This window comes from Balaenoptera ricei, chromosome 3 (genome assembly GCF_028023285.1).
Source record: "Balaenoptera ricei isolate mBalRic1 chromosome 3, mBalRic1.hap2, whole genome shotgun sequence".
Classification (NCBI taxonomy): Eukaryota; Metazoa; Chordata; class Mammalia; order Artiodactyla; family Balaenopteridae; genus Balaenoptera; species Balaenoptera ricei.
In genome coordinates, this window is record NC_082641.1 from 154,819,166 (window position 1) to 154,844,472 (window position 25,307).

General features: G+C 39.4%; 1 protein-coding gene across 1 annotated transcript in view; it reads right to left on the reverse strand.

Annotated features, from left to right (window-relative positions):
• LOC132362731 (ELKS/Rab6-interacting/CAST family member 1-like) overlaps positions 1–25,307 on the reverse strand; it is a 177,451-nt gene that overhangs the window by 102,887 nt on the left and 49,257 nt on the right. The window contains 2 exon segments of the mRNA XM_059917707.1: positions 13,252–13,326; positions 13,328–13,420. Of these exon segments, the coding sequence (XP_059773690.1) occupies positions 13,252–13,326; positions 13,328–13,420 (168 nt within the window).

Genomic DNA, 25,307 nt, shown 5'->3' on the forward strand with positions numbered 1-25,307 from the left:
TAAATCTAAACTCTAAATACCAAAACCTAGGAAACTGGAGATGCAGGCAAGGTGAAATAAAGAGAAGTTACAGAAGCATACAAGGGAAAGATGATAACGTCTGCGTCAGCAAATTAAACTCCAAGCTACATTACCATTTATAATCAATCAAGCAAGAAGCTGTACAATTTTAACACAGATTCTGAATGCAGCTCAGATTCAAATGCTCAATTACATTTTCCAGGTCAGTGATTTATTATGAAGATAAGAAATTTACTGTAACACAAAACTACTTTAAACCATAGCGGAGAGCCCTGGAAAGGAGAGGCCGGTGCTAATCCCACTGTACTGCATGCTTGGCCATCTGCTATTGTCTCATTTCATTCTCTGAGCGCAGGGCTATCCCCGTGCATACAAATACATATACTACTTAGAAAGCTGGAAGCCTATGGGCAGGCAGTGGTGGCCCAGACAGACCCAAAATCGGTCCAGAGTATGTGATTCACAATCCAGCCATTCTCAAAGCTGCTACGATTTTCAGAAAACAAGGATTTTTAATGCATATTTAATATGCCAAAGTAATGCCAAAGTAATACATTGTTTCCTGGTATTCTCCTTAAATATTAAAAGAGTTAAATATTACTTAAACTTACAATTGTAAGTAATATTTGTGAGAAAAATGATAGAGAATGCAGATGCCAAGAACAAGGAAAGGATGAAAGCAGAGTTACCATCTGCTCTTCCTTATGGAATAAGTGGATAAATCAAGAAGCAAAATAGGGACCTCCCTGGTGGCGTAGTGGTTAAGAATCCGACTGCCAATGCAGAGGACACGTGTTCGAGCCCCGGGAAGATCCCACGTGCCACGGAGCAAATAAGCCCGTGCACCACAACTACTGAGCCCGCGTGCCACAACTACTGAAGCCCACAAGCCTAGAGCCCATGCTCCGCAATGAGAGAAGCCACCGCAATGAGAAGCCCGCGCATCGCAACGAAGAGTAGCCCCCGCTCGCTGCAACTAGAGAAAGCCTGCACGTAGCAATGAAGACCCAACGCAGCCAAAAATAAAGAAATTAAAAAAAAAAAAAGAAGCAGCAGCAAAGTAGGTTAAGTGTTGCATAGAATTAAGACATGTCTCCAGGGACTTCCCTCGTGGTCCAGTGGTAAAGAATCCGCCTTACAATGCAGGGGATGCTGGTTCGATCCCTGGTCAGGGAACTAAGATCCCACATGCCGCAGGGATAAGCCCATGCGCCACAACTGCTGAGCCCGCGTGCCACAAACTATAGAGCCCACGAGCTCTGGAACCTGCGCGTCACAACTACAGAGCCCATGCGCCCTGGAGCCTGCACACCACAGCTAGAGAAGAGAAAACCTGCCGCCACAACTACAGAGAAGCCCACGCGCTGCAACGAAAGACCCTGCGTGCCTCAATGAAGATCCCGCATGCTGCACCTAAGACTTGATGCAGCCAAAAGTCAATTTAATTAATTAATTCAAAAAGAAAAAGACATCTCTCCAGGAAAATCTCAAGATCCGCCTGTAAGGTTATACTTCAATATACCACCGCAGGTAAATTTCTAAAGTTTCTGATGGAAAATCTTCAGGGCCAGGGGAAAGAAAAACTGAATTCTATTTATCAGTTTCCTAAATAAACTAATAGGACAATAAAGATGAGTATATTCTCTGAAAACCTTCGCATTATGTAAGAAATGGGAATAATTTTCCCAGAGACCAGGTAATAGGAGACATCATAGTAAGAAAGAAAAGGCATTGAGAGACAGAGCTCTACCAGAAATTTTTAGGAATCCGTATTACAAATGTATGAAGTACAGAGGTGAAATTCCAGGGCGTGACCCTCTGGAAAGGACACTATTCCCCTTTTTCATTCACACCGCTCTCTCAGCTTGGGACCTCTTACCCCTTCCCCATCTGCCTAGCAAACTTTCACACACCTTTCAAGACTCGACTGCTAAGACTTCTCTTAGACTCCTTTCACACAAGGTCGAATCCGGAATGCCTTGCTTTGTGCCCACTGTACACCATTTGTATGGTAACTTCTTTAACTGCTACAACTCTGAGACTCTGAGAGCAGAAACCATCCTCTCTGTGTACTTAGCACAGTGCCAGGTGCACAGCAGAAGGCAATGCTGACTGCATGAATGAGACAGCTGAGGACGCCTGGGAAGACTGGGACGCCCACAAGAACATAAAGTGACTGTGCAACTATCAATGCACTCAGTAAGGGGGGAAAGGAGAGAAGCCAAGAAGATTCCAGTGTATAGAAATAGACACACTGCTTAGAAAGCTAGGCCATCGTGTACATCATCATGTGGCTCACATCACTCTAAGAAGGAATTATACAGAATGATAATGAGTCCAATGGACTCAGATTTTCAAGACAGATTTCTTCTGGATGAAGAACAGAGGAGAAAATGGATTTACAAAGGAACTGTACTGTATAGCACAGGGAACTCTGCTCAATATTCGGTAATAACTGAAATGGGAAAAGAACTTGAAAAAGAATAGTTACATATATATGTATAATTGAATCACTTTGCTGTACACCTGAAACTAACACAACATTGTAAATCAACTATACTCCAATATAAAATAAAAATTTTTAAAAAATAAAAAATAAATTAGACCTGCAAACAAACTGGGATTACCAAAAAAAAAAAAAAAAAAATCCTACAGACAACAAAAGGAGGTCTTCGAATTGTTTGGATAGACATATCAATCTGATAGAGTTTTCTTACAATATACCACAAAAGTCTTTTCTGAGCCTATGCAACATTTTATCACCTACATGGACGTATAAAGAATATATTCATGGGCATCCCCAGTGGCGCAGTGGTTAAGAATCCACCTGCTAATGCAGGGGGACACGGGTTTGAGCCCTGGTCCGGGAAGATCCCACATGCTGCGGAGCAACTAAGCCTGTGCGCCACAACTACCGAGCCTGCGCTCTAGAGGCCGCGAGCCACAACTACTGAGCCCGCGCTCTAGAGCCCGCGAGCCACAACTACTGGGCCCGCGTGCTGCAACTACTGAAGCCCGCACACCACAACTACTGAAGGCCGTGCGCCTAGAGCCCGTGCTCCACAACAAGAGAAGCCACCGCAATGAGAAGCCTGTGCACAGCAACAAAGAGTAGCCCCCGCTCGCCGCAACTAGAGAAAGCCCACGCACAGCGACAAAGACCCAACACAGCCAAAAATAAATAAATAAATTTACTTTTTTTAAAAAAAGAATATATTCATAAGGGTTGAAGGCATAAAACTGAAGGAGATAAACAGACTAAATACATCAAGTTTCAAAAGATTCTTAAAGATTAGAGTCATTGGCTGAATTTAGCAAAGTAAAATGTAATAAAGAACAAACAATATTAACACCTATTAATATATGCATGGTATATAACACTTCATGGGTTCCAAGGTGCTTTTATACACATTACATCATTTCACAACCCCCCCAAAGTAACTATTATACCCTGTCTACAGATGAGGAAACTGAGGGTTAGTGAGTTTTCCCAATACCACATTTCAGGGAGGGCCAAGAACAGAACATTAATCACCTTCTAATCATCTCTCTTGCAACTAGATCCAAAATTCCAAAGAGTACAAGTATGGAGGAAAAATGAGTGTAGAAAAACAACTGCCATCAGAAAAATTAATCAGGGCAAGTAAGAATAATGGGAGGAACAGCAATATTTCACCGAGGAAAATAAGATTTGGGGGCTGTCAAATATAGGCTCCCGATATCTAAAAAATCATCCTGCTGAAGGAGGATTACACTTGTTCAATACGGCCCAAGCTAATCTTAACCAGCAAATACGATAAGTAGCCAAATTCTGGTTCAAGGAAAGAGGGTCAAAACTGTCCAAGCCATTCATGCATCTTAACTGGACATATCTGACCATAAGCTGAATAAATCCATTTGCCAGACTTTGTAGGAAATTTTCATCAAACGAACAGCTGGGCTTTATCAAATGAGACTCTACATCTGCATCAGACATTGTTTCAAAATATACACATAAACTTCTAGAGGAAGGTGGTTCTAATTTCACAATTATAAAATTAGGAATGAATTTAAAGTAAAACACAGGAAAAATTCTTTCTCAATGAAGATAGATATGCAGGTACAGAGAAGGTTTTTTCTAGGCATTTTTATTATTCATATTCAAACAAAAGGAAACATATAAAGTATATAATAAGCACCCATGTACCAGCAAATTAAACAGAAGTAAATCTGCCTCCAGGTATTTTGAATATATTTCAAATATAAATGTGTATCTATATGTTATGAAGTATGTTAAATTACACACAAACGCATTACCCATCGTAAGAATGAGAATTACCTGAACTACTTAAGATACTCATATATTCTTCCTTATCCCAACCCTCTTCCCTTCCCTACCTCCAGAAGAAATAACTTTGCTGAATTTTTATCCTAAATATTCCCTTGCCCTAAAACGAAAAGAATAATATATTCCACTGTGTGACTATACCACAACTTACTAACTCAATCATTCTGTCAATAAACACTTGCAAAGTATTTCCTCAGTTCTGTTTTGGTTTTTTCCTTAATCCAAACAAGGTTACTATGAGCATTCTTACATACATCCTGGAGTTCATCTACAGTATATGTATCTGGCAGGGTACCCTTATGTTTAGTAAGTGCTTTCCAAAATAGTTGTACCTATTTAAAAACCCAACAGCACTGTGTGAGAAATTCAGTTGCCACATTTACCAACACCTGATAACTGTCAGACTTCTTAATTTTTGCGAACACAGCTTACAATGCTAAGTATAAAATGGTTTCTTAATCTGGTCTTCTTTTACATTCCACTGATTACAGTGAGGGTACATAACTTTTCATATTTATTTGCCATGTATATTTCCTCTTATATAAATTTTATTAACACATACACAGGTTGTACGAAAACATGCATCCTGACCTAAGATACGGGTGCATGCATAAACACCAAAGCAAGCGTTTAGTTCTGCGAGAGAATGGAGGGGAATACTCTCAAGAAAAGACATGCCAAAGAACTTTGACTCTGTTTGAAATTTTACTTCCCAAGTTGAGTAATTACCATTATTTATTATGTTATTCTCTATGCTTTTTGAATCTCACAAATAATTAAATTATAAAATGTAAAAAGATAATACAAATGCATGGTCAACAAGCAAGCACCCAGCGGACTTCCCTGGCTGTCCAGTGGTTAAGACTATACTTTCCAATGCAGGAGGTACAGGTTCAATCCCTGGTCAGGGAGCTAAAATCCCACATGCCTCGCAGCCAAAAAACCAAAACATCAAACAGAAGCAATACTGTAACAAATTCAATAAAGACTTTAAAAATGGTCCACATCCAAAAAAAAAAAAAAAAAATCTTAAATAAAAAGGTACACTTTAAAAACAAACAAACAAGCAAGCAGCCAGGACCACTCTTGAAAAAGTGTTCAAAGGAGTTCTTGGGGAACCAAGAATTAAATGAAATGTAAACCTTGGGAACAGGTAAGCCATGGTGCTACAAACAGTGGTAAACATTAAATTCACTTAAACACAGAAATAAAGGCTAAACAATATGAATCACGATTACAGAAAAGACTGTTTCCCCTTCAAAAAGCAACACAATGTAAGTATGAAAAGCACTGTGGACTCAGCAAAAGACAACAAAGCTTACCAACAAAAATCAGGAAGGGGGATTATAAACAAACTAAGTATTTTTCATAAAAAGCAGTCAAAGAAACAGAGGCAGATAAATGGAACAGACCAGAAACAGGCCCAGATTTAAACGACAATTTATTTTTGGCATTTCAAATCAGGAGGAAAAAGATAGATTATTTAATAAATATTATAATGATGACTGGCCACATAGAAGAAGAAAAAGCTGAATCATTAAAGCCAATATATAAATTTTATAAAACAATTTTCAGGTATAAAGAAAAAAGAAACTTTAAATGTACCAGAAGAAAGCATGCGTGAATTACTTAATAACCGTGGTGGGCATAAGGACTTTCTGAGCATGACTGAAAATTGAGAGGACACAGAGGAAAGGACAACTAAATTTGACACATAAATTCTAAAACAAATACCATAAAGGAAGTAAAAAAGAAAATGACAAACAAGAAAATATATTTGTAAAACATGAGGAAAGAGGCCAATTCACTTACTAGGGAACCCCTATAAATCAATAAGGGAAAAAAAAAAACCATCTAATAGAAAAATGTAGAAACGACATGAATATGTAGCTTCAAAACGAAGAAAACCCTATGAAAAAATGCTTAACATGTACTCAAATTTAAATAAATATTAAGCAAGAAAGTAGATATTTTTGGAACTTCCCTGGTGGCGCAGTGGTTAAGAATCCACCTGCCAATGCAGGGGACACGGGTTCGAGCCCTGTTCCGGGAAGATCCCACATGCCGCGGAGCAACTAAGCCTGTGTGCCACAACGACTGAGCCTGCGCTCTAGAGCCCACAAGCCACAACTACTGAGCCTGTGCGCCTAGAGCCTGTGCTCCGCAACAAGAGAAGCCACTGCAATGAGAAGCCTGTGCACCGCAACAAAGAGTAGCCCCTGCTCGCTGCAACTACAGAAAACCCACGCACAGCAACAAAGACCCAACGCAGCCATAAATAAATACATAAATAAATAAATAAATAAATAAATAAATAAATAAATGGGGGCACGGAGAGAGAGGAAGAAAGGGAGGGAGGGAGGGAAGGAGGGAGGGAGGAAGGAAGGAAGGAAGGAAGGAAGGAAGAAAGAAGGTATTTTTAAATTATCTACCAGGTCACTGGAAATTTTTAAAGGTTTGGCAACAAATGTCTGATGAAGCTGTGCAGAAACTCATCTTAATATATAAAAGCACAAGCTTTTTAGAGAACTGGGCATCCATCAGTTTTTTTAGATGCATACAATATCAATTCATGAATGAGGTATGTTTAGTCGTTAATTGTTATGCTACTATATCAAATATATAAACAAGAAAAAACCCTATAAATATCTACTTATACAGCTATAGGACATCAGTTAATTATGGTGCAAGTAAGACACCGAAAACCAAGCAGACATTAAAAACAATGAGATAAAGCTACATATAAAAAGACACAAAAATACGTTTATTTTTAAACGAATAAAAAAGTATGATCCCACTTGTCTTTTTTTAAAAATGGTGTGTAACATACGTATGCCTATATATGCATAGATATTTTATAGAAGAGTATACAAATAATTATTAACAAGTTACATCTCTAAGGAGCTGCACTGAGAGGGTCAAAGGATGAGAAAAGATAAGTTCATTTCATATGTTTTTGTACTTTTGAATTTTTTTTTACCTTGAACATATATTACTTTCATAATTTAAAACTAGCTAATTTTTTAATCCACATTGTCATTTCTTAGTGTCTTTTCTTTACTTGAGGTATAACTGACATGTAACACTGTGTAGTTTCAGGTGTACAACATAATGATTCAGTATTTGTTTATACTGCAAAATATCACCACAAGTAAGTCTAGTTAACATCTGTTACCATATATAGTTATGAAATTTCTTTTCCTGTGATGAGAACTTCTAAGATCTACTCTCTTAGCAACTTTCAAACATGCAGTACAGTACTGTTAACTATATTTAGTCACCATGCCATACATAACATCACCAGGACTTAATTATTTTATAACTGCAAGTTTGCACCCTTTGACCCCCTTCTTAGTGCATTAAAATCTAGATTTTAAAACAGTTGAGTACATTTACTCAATATTTCAAATATTTCAAAACAAATATATTTCAAATATACTAGTGATTCTACATTCTGCATAAAAATTAGACAAAAAAAGTTTCAGAGGCTAAACTTTGACAATGATTGTACAACACTCTCCCCCAAAGTATACTTCAGAATTATTTTTTCTATTAAAAAAATAATTGTGGGCACACTAGAAGTGAGTAGCAAAGTTACAGCAACAACCTACAGTGGGAATAACCCAGGGATTTACAGCAAGCCAAAACATTAATACACATTGACCAAGAAAAAAAAAGAATACTCAAGTGTATAACACGTTTTGCAAAGCTCATGTGTTTCAAAGTTCCCAATTAAAAAGCAATATAGGGACTTCCCCGGTGGTCCACTGGTTAAGAATCCGCCTTCCAGTGCAGGGGACATGGGTTCGATCCCTGGTCGGGGGAATAAGATCCCACATGCCATGGGGCAACTAAAGCCCACGTGCCTCAACTAGAGAGCCCATGTGCTGCAACTACAGAGCCCATGCGCTCTGGAGCCCATGCGCCACAACTAGAGAGAGAAAACCCATGTGCCACAACTAGAGAGAAGCCCGCGCGCCGCAACGAAAAGCTTGTGCGCCGCAACGAAAGATCCCATATGCTGCAACTAAGACCTGACGCAGTCAAAAACAAACGAACAAACAAAAAGCAATATAGGGGAAGTTTCTACAAGCTAAACATAGTCTAACCATATATCCAGCCATCATGCTCCTAGGTATTTACCCAAATGAGTTAAAAACTTATGCCCACACAAAAACCTGTATGGGAATGTTTATAGCAGCTTTATTCATAATTGATAAAAATTGGAAGCAACGAAGATGTCCTTCTTCAGGTAATTACATAAACAAACTATAGTACATCAGACAGAAGAATATTATTCAGCGATAAAAAGAAGTGAGTTATTAAGCCATGAAATGAAATGGAGGAATTTTAAATGCATATAGTAAGTAAAAGAAACAAGTCCTGGAAAGGGTGCATACTGTATGATTCCAAATACATGACATTCTGGAAAAGGCAAAACTGTAAACAGTAAAAACATCCGTGGTAGCGAGCTGGGAGAGCGATGAATAGGTAGAACACAGAGATCTTTAGGCCAGTGAAGATACTCTGTATGACGCTGTAATGGTGGATTCATGTCATTATACATTCAGCAAAACCCACAGAACTGTACAAGACAAAGAGTGAAACCTACTGTAAGCTACAGGCTTTAGTTAATAATAATGTACCAATATCGGTTCATCAATTTTAACACATGTACCACACCAATGCAAGATGTTAATAACGGGAAACTGTGGGCAGGGAGTAAATGGGAAAATGCCCTAAAAATAAAGTCTGTTAATTTAACAACAACAACAAGAAGGCAATAGGGGGTATCTCAAAGGCATAGGGAAGGGAAGAGCCCAGCGGAAGGTGCTCGGCTGGGGGTTGTAGTTAAGGTGGGACAAAACCAGGTGACAAGCAAGGAGGAAGGGGGAAGGGCCGCACCACAGCAAACACAGCACTCGTGTGGCCAGGGAGGGGCTGCTGACCCCGTGCTCCTCTTGGGGAGCTCACAACGAGCCATTTGTTTGTGTTCTCCGCACTCACGCATTCTCCAAGTCTTGGGAACTGGAACATTTCTCTCTCCCGGCTCAGAAATGATCAGTGGAAAAGGAACCAAAACAAGTACCTCATTATGTGTCAAGATTAATCTGGGAAAACTGTGGGCTGTTGACTGAACTGCTTCTCTTAATCGGCTGGTGCTCTAGCTTTAAAAGTTCCCAGGAGACAACCTGAAATCCAGAGTCTTCTCAAAATAGAAAAGAGTGGGGGAAATTCTGAATACATCACCAAACAGTAAGAGCCTCAAGCCTTTGGAAAGAGCCCAAAGGCCAAAAGCAAGACCTGCAGAGCTCTGTCCACACTGGTGGGTAACCTGATGATTATCTAACAAATTCAGCATGTGTCTACCAGAGTTCCAGAAGAGTGAGAAACCTTGGGATTCGTCTGAGTTAGAACAATCTTTGATTACAGCTGAGTCACCTCTGTTCTTAATACAAGTAAGACCTGGGGTCTTTTCACTGTGTCTGTTCATGTGATAAGTGTCGCCCTCCAGTGTGAAATGGAAGGACGCCCTTGTTCTGTGGGGAAGACAACTGTGGAAGAAGGAGCTATGAGTACGGAGAGAGCCACCTAGAATGCCCCCTCCAAACCCGTCGGCAGAAGGCCTCTTCCTGGGGGCCTCTAACAGATCCTGAATGCTGCAGAAGCCCCAGAGGCTTGGGATCTGGGACCTTCCAGGAACTCAAGATCTCTCTTGCTGAGGTCCTTTCCATCACCACATGGACCAAAGTCTTCACCAAAGCCTTTGTGCTTCTCACCGTCTTCCTTACCAGGAAGCTCCACACGCCAGCCAACTATCTCACTGGCTCCCTGGCCAAGACCAATCTCTTGGCTTTCATCTTGGTCATAGCCATCTGCATCACATATACCATCACCCACACCTGGAACTTTGGCCAAATCCTATGTGACATCTGGCTGTCTTCTGGAATCACGTGCTGTGTGCATCTCTGCATCACTGCTGTGGACGTGTACTGGCCATCACCAACATCCTGTAGTACAATAAACGCCAGATATGCGGCCTCCACAGTCACCACTGTCTGGGCCATTTCATCTCCATCCTGTCGCTCTTCTCCCAGATCTCCTACATGATCTACTCCACAGATGGTGCCTTCTACATCCTGTCCGTGCGGCTCATCACCTTTCACACGGCCTCCGGAAGCCACCATATCACCACAGCCCAGCTCATCAGAGTTCACTCTACTCCCTCAACCCCCAGTCTCGCACTCAGCCAGCTCCCCTCTGTCAACCACCTGAAAATCAAGCTTGCTCATAGAATCCTGGAGCAAGGGGATGTTTGCACCTCAAGAAAGGAAAGCCATAATAAAAATAACTATAGCTCTCTTGAGAACCTTTAACTGCCTCTAAACTTACTGTGTTTTCTGGTTTATTTTATGCGGATCCAAAAATTAAAGCTATTTCTATTTTATCAGCAAACAATGGTCCAGGAAACACATCACGAACGTTGAGTCTAATGATGTTAGTACAGCAACTTCTACAACAAAATAAGTAGGCAGAAAGCACTGAAGGCTCTAAGCACTGAAAATGACAGGTATAGAGGCATTATCTTAAAAGAAGCAATAATAATCTAAACCAGTTTTGAAAGTACCTGTGCTACCTATTTGATAACTGTTTTAAGACAAATCAAAGTCTATAACATGACAAATTAGTGAGGCAGCTAGTGTACTAAAAAGAGCACAACTACCGGCCCTCTAGAGCCTACTCCACTGGCCCTCCACGGCGAAAGGCAAAGAGACTAGACAAAGCATAATACACGTCATATTTGTATGATGTCCTGTAGTGTCAAAAAGCTTGAACACATACTACTAATTCTCCCAACAGGAAAGTTGTTGTCATGGGAAAAGCTGCATTTTGGAATAAGACCAACCTTGTGACAAAACCTGAAGCTACCACTTTTTTAGCTAAACAAATTTGTACAAATTTGAACCTCCCTTATGATGTAATATGTCTCGGACTTTGTTGGTTTGGGGCTTGTTTTTGTTTTGGGGGCGGGAAAGGGGAGCATGGGAGAATGGATACCAAGGTATAAAAGTGTTTTATTAGTGAGTACTGAAATAACTTAATGGATTGGGACTAACATTTTTCTATTTCCTTTAAGAAATGGGAGAAGATAGTTCAGAGTATATTTTGTGAAAATTTTGTTTTAGCTGTACCTCTAAGCATGTATACTATACGTTGACACAGATGAATGTAACATATATTTCTTATTATGTGTCATGGCCTCAAAATTTAGCCACTGATTATAACAGAGCAATCAAGATCTAAAACCCACTCCCAAAAAGTTGCAAGGATTAAACAACATTACAGATATAAAGTGGCTAACATAAGTGCTGCCACTCTATTTTTACAAACTATGATTATTCCAGGATAATGAGGCATTATTTCTAACTTCAAACCCCTGTTCACAGTTATTAAAAACTTTTTTTAATGTTTATCTAGTTAAAAATAAGACGTGCATTAGTTTGAAACAACCTTTGGGTTCTAACCAATGTACTTGTGACTTGGCAAAATCCACCAACATTACAAATGCATATCCTTTCACCCAGCAATTCTACTTTAAGTAATTTACCTAGAAATATACTTCACATATGAATAAACTAAATATGCACATTTTTAAAATGCAGCATCATTTTACATAACAGCAGAAACTTTAAGCAGACTGTCCATCAGTGGAAACCTTGTAATAAACCGTAGCACATCCACACAGGTGCTGTTGGTAACAATGAAGAAGCCCCGGAAGAAGTTTCAAAATATATTAATGGGAAAAAAGGAAAGGAAAGGAAAGGAAAGGGAAATAAAGGAATGGTAACATTTGTGTTTAGAGAAACATTTTTGCTTTATATGGATTATGCATAAAATGTTTATGGAAGAACACACAAAGAGGTAAACAGAAAAAAAGAGAATACGTATTTGCCTGTGTATATGTAAACTGTGCCTGGAAGCGTATACAAGAAACGGGTAAGGGGAAGTGAGCAGTTGGGGGTAAGGTGAGAAGAACATATGTATAAAAATGTAAAGCAAAGTAGCATCCACTAACAAGATACTACAGTCACCCATCTAGAGTGATCAAATTTTTATGTTTACTCATTGAAAGCAAATGAAAACCAAATTAACAGAGGACAAATATTGAACATGGTCCTCTGTACACAAAAGAAAAGCTGAATTTGAGGTTTAGTGAAGAGAGTTTTATTCCTGGGCTATTGTTAGAGGTTAAAAATAAACTGGGACAATGTCAAATATTTCTGATCTATCCCCTCAGTGGAGAAGAACAATAAATACCAGTGTCTACTGTAACTATTATCTCAAACGTACCCTTTAATTTAGCTAAAAGGGGGAGGGGAAGACAATTATTAGTACTTCCCTTATTTATTACAGTGTTAGCCTCTTTCCAGTTATGTTTAAGGTAAAATAGGAAAGAAAGTCTTCCTTTCCTTGACATATGTAGATTAGATGTCATTATAGTAGCATGTGTTTCTATTCAAAATTGCAGTCTTGCAAGAATCCCGGCCCACGTACTACACTAATTCATGGCCCTACAGTTGCCATACAAGACAGAAGATTAGGAGAGGTAGAAGAATGCCAATGCAAATACTCTGGCAGTTTACAAGGCACTTTTCAGAGACAGTAGCATGGAAAATACTACTGAAGATACCAAACAGTGTTTACTTCGGAAGTTTAAAAACTGAATATACAGAACAGTTTTCACAATCTACCTCCTGCAGCAATGGTTTCAATTACGACCTGCAAAAATATAAACAGAGGAATGAGAGAGAAACTCTGATAGCACTTAGGTACAACTCAGTGGTAGGAATGAGGACGTGGGTCTGATGCGGGACCCTGGGCTCAGAACACCTGCACCTCACCTTCTTCTGAAGGACATTAACTTTCCGCTCCTTCACATCCAGCATGTCCTTGAGGTCATGGATCTCTCCAGCTTGTGGTCCCCTTCTCCTCAGCCATGTCCTGGATTTGTTTTGTCTTCTTATTCAGCATGGTTTCCTTCTCTTCCAAACGCAACCGCAGAGCATCCACCTAAGAATATAACATTTTTACAAATGATTAACTGAAAAGGAAGGAACGTAATTCCTTCCAAATAGATGTGTACAGTTGCCTAAATGATACTTTTAGAGTAAACTTGCATTAGAATCAAATAAAATACCACTCTAAATACAACTGTGACTATTTAGAAATGAAACCCTAAAATTTTGTGAGCACTTCCATGATAAAATAACATTTACATCCGTTAAGTTACGGTGTAATCAAAATAAACAGATCTGAATAAAGGGGACAAAATTGGAGAATTTATATAAAGGGGTTGAGTTGAGCTTTGCTACTTCTATAAAAGTGGTATAATCTATTATGTTTCTCAAATTTAGAATCATTTGGAGGATTTAAACAGAATGCCAGGCCAAGCCACCAGTTTCTAATTTGGCAGGGTTGGGGCTCAAGAATCAATATTTCTAACAAGTTCCCAAGTGATGCTACACTGCTTTAGAAAATCTAAAAGTAGAAAGGAAACCGTAAGCGTCACCAAACATGACACTTGCTGTATCAGAGAATACAATCTAGCTGCAGCTGACAATCCCATAATGCACTTAGAGATCTGTAAGGCAAAGCAAGGTCTACTTTCAGATCTCAAGACTAGTCAGCTAAAGCTTGGTATCCAGGTACCTTTATCACCAAAGTTTCATACCATCCATTAGATATAACTTTAAAATAATTAGAAATCTAATATAAGTACTTATGTTTTCTTCCAGTTTTGAGATACAACTGACATACGGCACTGTGTAAGTTGAAAGTGTACAGCATAATTATTTGACTTCCATGCGTCATGAAGTGATTATCACAGTAAGTTTTATGAACATCCATTGTCTCATACAGATACAAAATTAAAGAAATAGAAAACAACCTTTTCCTCATGACGAGAACTCTTAGGATCTTCTCCCTTAAGGACTTTCACATACAACACACAGCCGTGCTGATTATCTTTATCCTGTTGTGCACCGCACCCCAGTACTTATTTACCTGATATCTGGACGTTTGTACCTTTTGACTGTCTTCATCCAATCTCCCCTCCCCTGATTCCTCACCTCTGGTAACCACATATCTGGTCTCTTGTTCTGTTTGTTTTTCAAGTATAACTGACCTACAGCCCTATGTTACTTCCTGAAACACAGCAGTGTAAGTTGATTTTACTATACATTTCAAAAAGTCTATTACAATACGTCACCACACAATAATATTCCATAGTTACTGACTGTATTCCCCACACTGTACATTTCATCCCCTTGACTCATTTACTTTTGTAACTGGAAGTTTGTCCCTCTTAATCTCCCTCACCTACTTCTTTTCTCTCCCCATCCTCCTCTCCTCTGGCAACTACCTGTTTGTTCTCTATATCTATAATTCTGTTTCAGTTTTGCTATGTTTGTTCATTGGCTTTTTAAGATCCCACATAGACACGAAATCACACAGTATTTGGCTTTCTCTGTCTGGCTTACTTCACTTATTAGCATAATGTCCTCAAGGCCCATCCATGTTGTCACAAACAGTAGGATTTCCTTTTTTCTCATGGCTGAATAATAATATACACATACACAGACAACATCTTCTTTATCCATTCATCCACTGATGGACACTTAGGTTGCTTCCATATCTTGGTTCATTAATGCTGTAATGAACATAGGGGTGTATGGATCTCTTATAATTAGTGTTTTTGTTTTCTTCAGATAAATACCCCAGAGTGAACTGCTGGATCATACAGCAGTTCTACTTTTAATTTTTTGAGGAATCTCCATACTGTTTTCCATAGTGGCTGCACCAACTTACATTCCTACCAACAGTGCACAAGGATTCCCTTTTCTCCACAGACCACAGACTCACCAGCTCTTGTTATTTGCTGGCTTTTGGATAATAGCCACTCTGACAGGTGTGAGGTGATATCTCATTGTAGTTTTGATTTGCATTTCCCTGATGATTAGTGATGTTGAGCATCTTTTCACGTACCTGGTGGCCATCTGTATGTCTTCTTTGGAAAAATGTCTACTCAGATCCTCTGCCCATTTTTTAATCAAGTTTTTTTTTTTTGATGTTGAATTGTATGAGTTCTTTGTATATTTTGGACCCCTTATTGAATATATTATCTGCAAATATCTTCTCCAATTCAGTAGGTGGTCTTTTTGTTTTGTTAATAGTTTCCTTTGCTGTGCAAAAACTATGTAGTTTGATGTGGTCCCACTTGTTTAGTTTTGCCTGTTTCCCTTGCCTGAGGAGACATATCCAAAAAAAATTACTAAGACCGATATTGAAGAGGGTACTGCCTATGTTTTCTTCTAGAAGTTTTATGGTTTCAGGTCTCACATTTAAGTCTTTAATCCATTTTGGTTCTTTGGTTATTTTCTTAAATTAATTTATTTATTTTTGACTGCGTTGGGTCTTTGTTGCTGCACGCGGGCTTTCTCTAGTTGCGGCGAGCGGGGTCTACTCTTTGTTGTGGTGCGCGGGCTTCTCATTGTGGCAGCTTCTCTTGTTGTGGAGCACGCGCTCTAGGCACACGGGCTTCAGCAGTTGTGGCACGTGGGCTCTAGAGCGCAGGCTCAGTAGTTGTGGCACACAGGCTGAGTTGCTCCGTGGCATGTGGATCTTCCTGGACCAGGGCTCAAACCTGTGTCCCCTGCATTGGCAGGAGGATTCTTAACCACTGTGCCACTAAGGACGTCCTTTTAATCCATTTTGAACTTGTTTTTGTGCATGGTGTGAGAGAGCAGTCCAGTTTCATTATTTTTCATGTAGCTGCCCAGTTTTCCCAACACCGTTTGTTGAAGAAGCTGTCTTTCCCCCACTGTATGTTCTTGGCCCTTTGTCATAGATTAATTGCCCATATAAATGTGGATGCATTTCTGGGCTCTCTATTATGCGCCATTGATCCATGTATCCATTTTTGTGCCAGTACCACACTGTTTTGAATACTGTAGCTTTATAATATAGTTTGAAATCAGGGAGCATGATACCTCCAGCTTTGTTCTTCTTTCTCAAGACTGTTTTGGCTATTTAGGGTCTTTTGTGTTTCCATACAAACTTTAGAATTATTCTAGTTCTATGAAGAATGCCATTGGCATTTTGTACTTATTTTAGAATCTATTCACAGCAAATTTCATTAAACATACTCACACACCAAATTCTTTTGCTTTTTTGCTTTCCCACTAAGGATTTATAATTCAGCAAATAGTTACACATTTGATTACAGAAAAACAGGGAGGTGGGTTTCTTTCTGTTCAACAAAAATGTAACATGAGTCACACATGCAAGCCACTTCTGAAATTTTTAATTTTCTAGCAGCCACATTAAAAAGTGATAAAGGAACAGGTAAAATTAATTTTAATAATATATTTTATTTAATCTAATATATATACACATTATTGTCATTTCAAACCTGTAGTCTATATAAAAAAACTATTAACAAGCTATTTTACGTTTCTGTTTTGTACTAAGTCTTCAAAGCCCAATGCATATTGTAATTGACACGTATGTCACATCTCAATTTGGACTTGCCATGTTTCAAGTGCTCAATAGCCACATGTGGCTGGTGGCTACACACTGACAGTGCACATCTAAGATAACAAGTATGTTTCTACAGAACATCTTTAATCTTGAACTTGTCCTATATTATTTTCCCTGTCTGAATGTAGAATAACCCACAAAGAAAAAATAGGTCGGACTTCCCTGGTGGCGCAGTGGTTAAGAATCCGCCTGCCAATGCAGGGGACACGGGTTCGAGCCCTGGTCCAGGAAATTCCCACATGCCACGGAGCAACTAAGCCCGTGCGCCACAACTACTGAGCCTGCGCTCTAGAGCCCGCAAGCCACAGCTACTGAGCCCGTATGCCACAACTACTGAAGCCTGTGTGCCTAGAGCCCGTGCTCTGCAACGAGAAGCCACTGCAATGAGAAACCTAAGTTTTTTTAGAAATAGGTAATATGGGTAATGACTCACAGAGAGAATACCAAAACATCAGGAAATATTATTATTACCTTATATCACAACTATATTATTACATCAATAACATATTGAAACTATATTATATCAAAACAATAAGGTATCTGAGAACCAGTACTGTATGTTTAGTGGCACTTACTGCTCAATAAGTATTGTGGAAAATTTCCTAGGAGACCAGTCTCATTTGAGACTGATATAGATAAGCCATCATGTACTTACAAATTATGTTGGACCACGCTGGAGAGGAAAAACATGTAAATAAACAACATTCCACTCTGCTAAACTCTATTTCTCTCAACCACTTCAATGCCACCAGTCTCACCAAGCCAGAAATAGGGGAAGCCGTCTTTTCAGGTCCCATTTATAATTCGTCAGCACAAGTTCCACTGCCCCCTCAATAAACAATCTTGCACCTGGAATTTTCCTCTATTCTACTTTAATTAATGATACAGGGTAAACCTTATTACATTCTGGAAAGGTCCACCTAAGAACTTTCAAACTCTGAAAATCTTATTTCTGAAACACGGTTCTTTCCTTTCTTCTACGCCTACTAAATCTACTCTTTGTCCATAGTATAACCTCTGACCTATCATCCCTAACTTTTTGTTATTCACCTCCATTCTGGTTTTATTTGTTTTTCTCCCAGCCTGAGCAATCATTTCAAATACAGCCTCACATCATCTTTTTTTTTCCAGTCATGTTTATTTTTTACAAACCTTTACTTCTGCATTAAACAGTTTTCTCCATTCTACCCTCAGACTTCTGAACCTTCCTGCACATGGTCATGTATATGCTTGCCAAGCACATACACAGTATATCAAAAGTCCTCGGAATTCTATTCTCAAGCATCGTATTTTCTTCCCTTGTATTTTCCCTGTGGAAAATTTCAATTTCCCATGGTAACCGGCAAAACCGGTACTTTGAGAAGAAAGCAGACCCAAGATCTAAAAGCTAAAAAGAAGTGATGGAGCATGGATTTAAGATTAAATGGTCTGTCTTCAGATCCTAAGCTCTTAACCACTAATTCTGTAAGATTTCATATATGTAAAATTCTAGAAAATGCAAACTAATTACAGTAACAGAAAGCAGACCGAGGGTTGCCTGGATATGAGGGAGGAAGTGGGGAGGAGAGAAGAATATCAGGGAGAGGCAGAAGAAAGGGGTTACAAAGAGGTACAAGAAAACCTTGGGGACAGGTGTTCTTTATCTTGACCGTGCCATTGGTTTCAGAGGTGTATGTGCCGAAACTTACCAAACTGTACATTTTGAATATATGCAGTTTATTTGATGGCAATAAATTTGATTTTTTTTAAGTAAGCAAAATTAGAAAGCATGGTATTAGAACAGGAATAAACCAACAGACGTTTGCCACAGAAATGCAAGCCCAGACACACACACTCACACCATTTAGTGACCCATACACATATAAACAGAGGTGACACTGTAATCAGTGAGGAAAGCACAGAGTATCTGATAAACTGTTTTCAGACAACTGGCTACCCATACTGAGGGAGGGGGGAAGAACCCTGACTCATATCATACACAAAAATGAATTCTAGATGAATTAAAGCTTTATGTATAGAAAGCAAATCTTTAAAACTTTTAGAAAGAAAGATACTGTTTAAGTATCTTTTAAGACAGGGCAGCATGGAAGGATTTTTTTTTTTTAAAGACCCAGAAAGGATACATCGTAAAGAAGAAATACTGGTAAAGCCAACTACGTTAAAATTCAAAACTCCTACACGTCATTTACCATCTTAAAATGTTTTAGTATTTTACCTATATTTTAAGTGCCTGCAATAGTTCTTAGTAAACATACTACTAAGGAAAATAGAGGCATATTTATACTAACTTTTTTTTTTTTAATTTATTTTATTTTGTTTATTTTTATTTTTGGCTGTGTTGGGTCTTCGCTGCTGTGCACGGGCTTTCTCTAGTTACAGCGAGCAGGGGCTACTCTTCATCGCAGTGTGTGGGCTTTTCATTGTAGTGGCTTCTCTTGTGGCAGAGCATGGGCTCCAGGCGCACGGGATTCAGCAGTTTTGGCACGCAGGCTCAGTAGCTGTGGCTCGTGAGCTCCAGAGCGCAGGCTCAGCAGTTGTGGCGCACAGACTTTGTTGCTCCACGGCATGTGGGATCTTCCTGGACCAGGGATCGAACCCGTGTCCCCTGTATTGGCAGGCGGATTCTTAACCACTGCGCCACCAGGGAAGTCCCTACACTAGCTTTTTAAAATGTTGATATTTTGTGAACTGGTCAAAATAAATATGATGCAATACTGAACTTCAAGTTTCAAAATGTATGACCATTTACAATCACTCCAAAAAAATTAAATACCTAGGTCTAAATCTAACAAAACATGTATAGGCTCTGTATGCTGAAAATTACAAACGGCTAATGAAAGCAACTGAAGAAGATCTAAATGAGTTCTTCCCATGAATAGTATATGAAATGGAAACTTGACATGTGTAAAGATAGCCAATCTACTTAAATTTTTCCTCAAAGATGAGGAAAAAGAAAAGATTACTCAGCAGTGACCAAAAAAAAAAAAAAAGTGTTTTACTGACAAACAGTAGAACTACAATAAGCCAAGCCCAGCGAATCCAAAAGATGTTACGTTACAAATTTCCAGTTTTGGTGCCTGAATTCAGCACTAGAGAGTTCAGAGCAAGAACTAAAATCCAATGCAGAACAAAGATGGAATACATGATCACCACTGAGTTCTCCAATGGTCCTTTCTAAAGTGCAAGGTGACAAAATTCCTTAAGTTACCCCCAGTTTTCCTTCATCTACCTATTAAAATCAGAAACACTCCACTATGCAAAGAAGGAAAAAAGGTCCAGAAGGGAAATGTCAGAACAGACTGAATATTTATTCAATAGGGAGAAAAGAACTGCCACCACAGAGCGAAGATTCTTGTGAATAGGAAATTCAACGACCAGGCTGTCGAGATGCCAGAAGAACTCACTGACCCTTATCCACCTGGCGTTTGTTGAGGCTCAGCTCCAGCCGGCCTACGTGGCTACTAGTCCCATCTGACAGCATCAGATGTGGCTCCTATTAGTGAACCCATTACAGGGCATCCATCAGCCAGGGCGAGTCAAGAGGGAGCTCCTTGAACCCTCTGACCCGCTGCACAGTTAAAGAGGTCAAAGTCTTAGAAAGTACACATGCCAGAAATCTAAAAATAAATAAATCTCATGCCAAGTCATTTCTACCTAATTCCTACATTCTAGTTTGTATTCTGTATACTATATATTCCACTTCTAATATGTATTCTATATATCCCAATAACCACAAGCAAAAGAACAAAGCAACTCACCTTAAAAACATTTTACCCAATACCCTTGAAATACACTATTAAATTCTTATTGCAGAAGTCAAAAGCCCAGACATTTAAACCTGTAGATAAGCTTGAACTGCCTTGTCTCTCAGTTCTTCTCAGCATTAATTTCAGAAAAATGAAAGGCTTTCCATCTGTGGGTCAGGAATCAGAACACAGCAGGAAAACGTCCCTCATCACTTCTAAGTGTTTCTCATTCTGATGGGACCAATGTCTCAGGATAATAACTGTGAGGCCTCATATTGCTGCTTCTTTACCAAAAGTACCCAGATGCCCCAGCTGCACTTTTACGTTAGATCCCTGACTCTGCTAAGTGACCTGGAAATGGGCCTGCACGAAGCACTCATAAACACCCGCGTGCCGATTTGAGGGAATGTCAGGTATGAGACCCACAAGAATTGGTGACCGAAAAAGGTAAAGAATGAAAACTCCTGTTATAAACATACAAACCTTTGGTGTTACTGCAGTGGGAAATGCAGGTTTTGATATTAAAAATATTTCGTATCACAAATATTAGCCACAGAAACTACCCAAGCCCACAGTCTAATTACTAAGTGATCTTTTCAATTCAAATCACCTGTGTACACTTTTTCTTGATCTGCTTTTTCATGCAATGCAGAATTTAAATGGGCTAGTCTGGAGAGCTGAGATAAAAATAACCACAAAAACCACTTTGCTACTACTAGATTAATTGCTCTGAATTCTACACTGATCTTCTGGTTTGGTGTGAACTAAATTCAGAGTATAATTTTGCGTGAGGTCCGTATTTTGCAAACCACAAAAAACATATTCAGGAAAACCCCTCACAGACTAGCAGGACACACAGTCATCACCCTAACACCATTCTTGGCAGGAGGAATAAGACCTTTTTTATTCACATCAACTGAGCTGGAGGAACAGCATCTAACCAGCTTGCCAAGCATCAAGGTCTGTGGCAAACAGGTTAGGCCAACTTCAACAAAATCAGAAGGTTTTTCCTCCACAAGACTTTCTCTACCAAAGGACATGAACAGAAAAATGGCTACCTTGCTGTTTTGGCCTTTTACTTCTGACCACAAAAGTATTAATTATCTCAACCCATCTTAACCTTCTTTTGTTTTACATCAATAAACAGATCTACCTAAGAGCACATTAGCACTAGTAACTGCATGCCAGTAACAATGGCATGTTTCCTATAATTCCTCTTTTGCAATTATATGACTCACTGCCTTTCTAACTCTCTGACCACACCTTTTCAGTTTTCTTCACTGGATCCGCTGTCATTTCCCCCTCTTTACATCTCACTCGATACAACCTTCCTCTGGAGAAACCAATTCATCCCTAAGGCTTTAGCCACTACCCCCATAATGACAGCTTCCTAATATTTATTCCTAGCCTATTCCTAGCCCCAACCAGTTCTAAAAACCTGAGATTCTAACAAAAGTTTCTGCTTTCACTGAATATTTAGTTTAGAATGAGCTTTTTTGGTTTTAATCTTTTCTTTTAAAGGACCTTTAAAGATCACCTAATGTGGTCACACATAAATGTAAGTTAAATCTGAGTACTGTCTACTATATTATTTTCTGCATTTTTCCTGTATTTCATAAATTTTTTTTTTAATTTATGTATTTATTTATTTGGCTGTGTTGGGTCTTTGTTGTTGCACGTGGGCTTTTTTTTAGTTGCGGCAAGCGGGGGCTACTCTTAGTTGCGGTACGCGGGCTTCTCATTGCGGTGGAGTCTCTTGTTGCGGAGCACGGGCTCTAGGTGCGTGGGCTTCAGTAGTTGTGGCACATGGGCTCAGTAACTGTGGCTCACGGGCTCTAGAGCGCAGGCTCAGTAGTTGTGGCGCACGGGCTTAGTTGCTCTGCGGCATGTGGGATCTTCCTGGACCAGGGCTCGAACCCGTGTCCCCTGCTTTGGCAGGCGGATTCTTAACCACTGCGCCACCAGGGAAGTCCCCATAAACTTTTAAAAAGGTAAATAATCTAAACTACTCCTAATTTTAAAGCTGAGGAAATCAAAGCCGAAACTAAGTGACTTGCCGAAGATCACTAAGTATAATTTCCTATCACCACATCTCCCACTGTTCCCATCTAGAAAGGAGGATGACTGAAGGGCGTTGGGTCATGAGGCTGAGAGTGTACACAAGCAGACCTTTTTAAAAGGCTATTTCAACTGCACTGAGTTCTGTCTGACATCCCAACAACAGGTTGAAGAGCTCAGAGAAACTTGCAAAAGGCCACAGGCAGAGATGTGTCATTCAACAGTGCACAGTTTATCTGTACAAAGGTGGGGAGAGGGCTACAAAGTTATCATCTAAAAAACCAGTGGTGATATTTTAAACCCACTGATATTTAATATTCACCTCCAAATTCAGATGAGAACTTCATAATTTAAAAAATCTATTCTAGCCACATTAAACATCTATTCTAACCTTAGGAAGTTGGTATTATTATTCTTCTCAGTGACAGACGAGAAAATGGAGGATTACAGAGGTAAGATAACTCATCCAAGGTCACATAACTAATAAATGTAGAAGGCTATTTCAAGCCTAGGTCTGACTCCAAAGCCCATGCTTTGACCACAGTGCTACTAAATCCAGACCACCTCTGTGAAGGTCAACCGATTAAAGGAGATGTTCATAAAACTGGAGCAATTCCATAGATACTATACACTGTACACTGCCCAACACAAAAGGACCTCATTCCATGGACCCTGAACAGGAAAAACACCAGGTCTTTTCCCACATCCCGTTTTTCCTTCAAGAATTTTAAAATTAAAAAAAAAACAAAACCAAAAAACTCCTGAATCCATGTTCTTTTTCATATGTGCTTAATTTTGTGATTTGAGAGCTGGATGAAAGTCTAGGGTAGCTTCAGAGAGGAGGATGAGATCGATAAAGAGCAATTATAGGGGGCCTCCCTGGTGGCGCAGTGGTTAAGAATCCTCCTGCCAATGCAGGAGACACAGGATCGAGCCCTGGTCTGGGAAGATCCCACATGCCGCGGAGCAACTAAGCCCGTGTGCCACCACAACTACTGAGCCTGTGCTCTAGAGCCTGCGAGCCACAACTAATGAGCCCGTGTACCACAACTGCTGAAACCTGCAAGCCTAGAGCCTGTGCTCTGCAACAAGAGAAGCCACCGCAATGCGAAGCCTGTGCACCACAACAAAGAGTAGCCCTTGCTCGCCGCAACTAGAGAAAGCCCGCGCGCAGCAACGAAGACCTAATGCAGCCAAAAATAAATAAATAAAATTATTTTTTTAAAAAAGAGCAATTATAGGAACAGAAAGATAGCAATTATAGAAATAGGTGAGAACTTTCAAAGAGCTGGTTCAAACTGTCTTTTATGGGATCCAACAGGAGAAAGCTGCTTTGGAAAAAGTGAGCCTTGTCAAGTGTCACCAGAGTAATTTAAGAAAAAATAGCAAATCCTGATAAACAGGCATATAACATTCATATAATCACCCCAAATTCAAAAGGAAGTTAGCTTTTCTACTGTTATCTTTTAGAATGAGACCCTTATATTTGAGCAGTAGTCCTAATAACTTACAGGGGTAATTGCTGAAACTCCGTTAGTCCTAAAAACAAATATAAAAACCATCCAAGAATGACCACAAATACAGTCTTTGTTCTCTATGGTACAAGAAACCAATCACAAGCCCATCTGTGTGAGACCTAGCTAATAAGAACACTATTTCAGAGGGGGGTACAAAGAGAAGGATGGGTTGCCAAGGGGAAGAAGTCATCTATTAGACTGTGACAAGCTTTTAAGTGTTTGCATTATCATTAACCAACTGCCTGGTTCCCTGGTTCCCACATCTGCCACCTCCATCCAAAACTATCACAGCAGCACTTGCCAACAGGCTCAGCTCCAAAACACTGGCGCCCTCTTCTGACCCCTTTGTAGTACTGCATTCATACCAGGCACTGATGTGAAAATCTCTAATAAAGCCACAAATTATTAAATTTGCAGGTAACATTTTTCAGATAATTCTGTATTTGCAATTCCCTGAATAAACCTTAATTTAGCTTGATAAAAATGTTAAATAGCAGACCTTCTACATAAAATTTATGCCAATGAAAGAAAAGCAACAATGTTCTCTTACCGTTTTAACAGTTTACATATATTAGCTGATAGTATTACAAGAATTAGAAGGATGCCAATAACTGACAGACAAAGACCTTACTATGTGCCAGGCACTAGGAGTGAATAAATTAGTTTAATGCTAACAACCTAATGAGGCAGGAACTCCTCTTCATCTTACAGGTGTAAAACGAGGCACAATGAACTTAAGTAATGTGCCCAGGACCCTGCACCTGGTAGCAAGTGGTAAAACTGAAGTTCACACTCAGTAACTGTGACTCCAGAGCCAGAGCCTTATCTACCCCAAAATATCCCTCTGAGGTATCATGATAAAATGAAACGTGATCAAAATAGAAAAAGTATAAGTTGTAAGGAAAATTATAAATACATCATCCAAATCTCTCATTTTCAACAAAATCCCTAACTGTAAAAAAATAAAATACCACACGAAACATTTTGGTCATTTTCCCATTCCTCCTCGCTTGAAGATTCTGAACTTCTGGGTCTAAG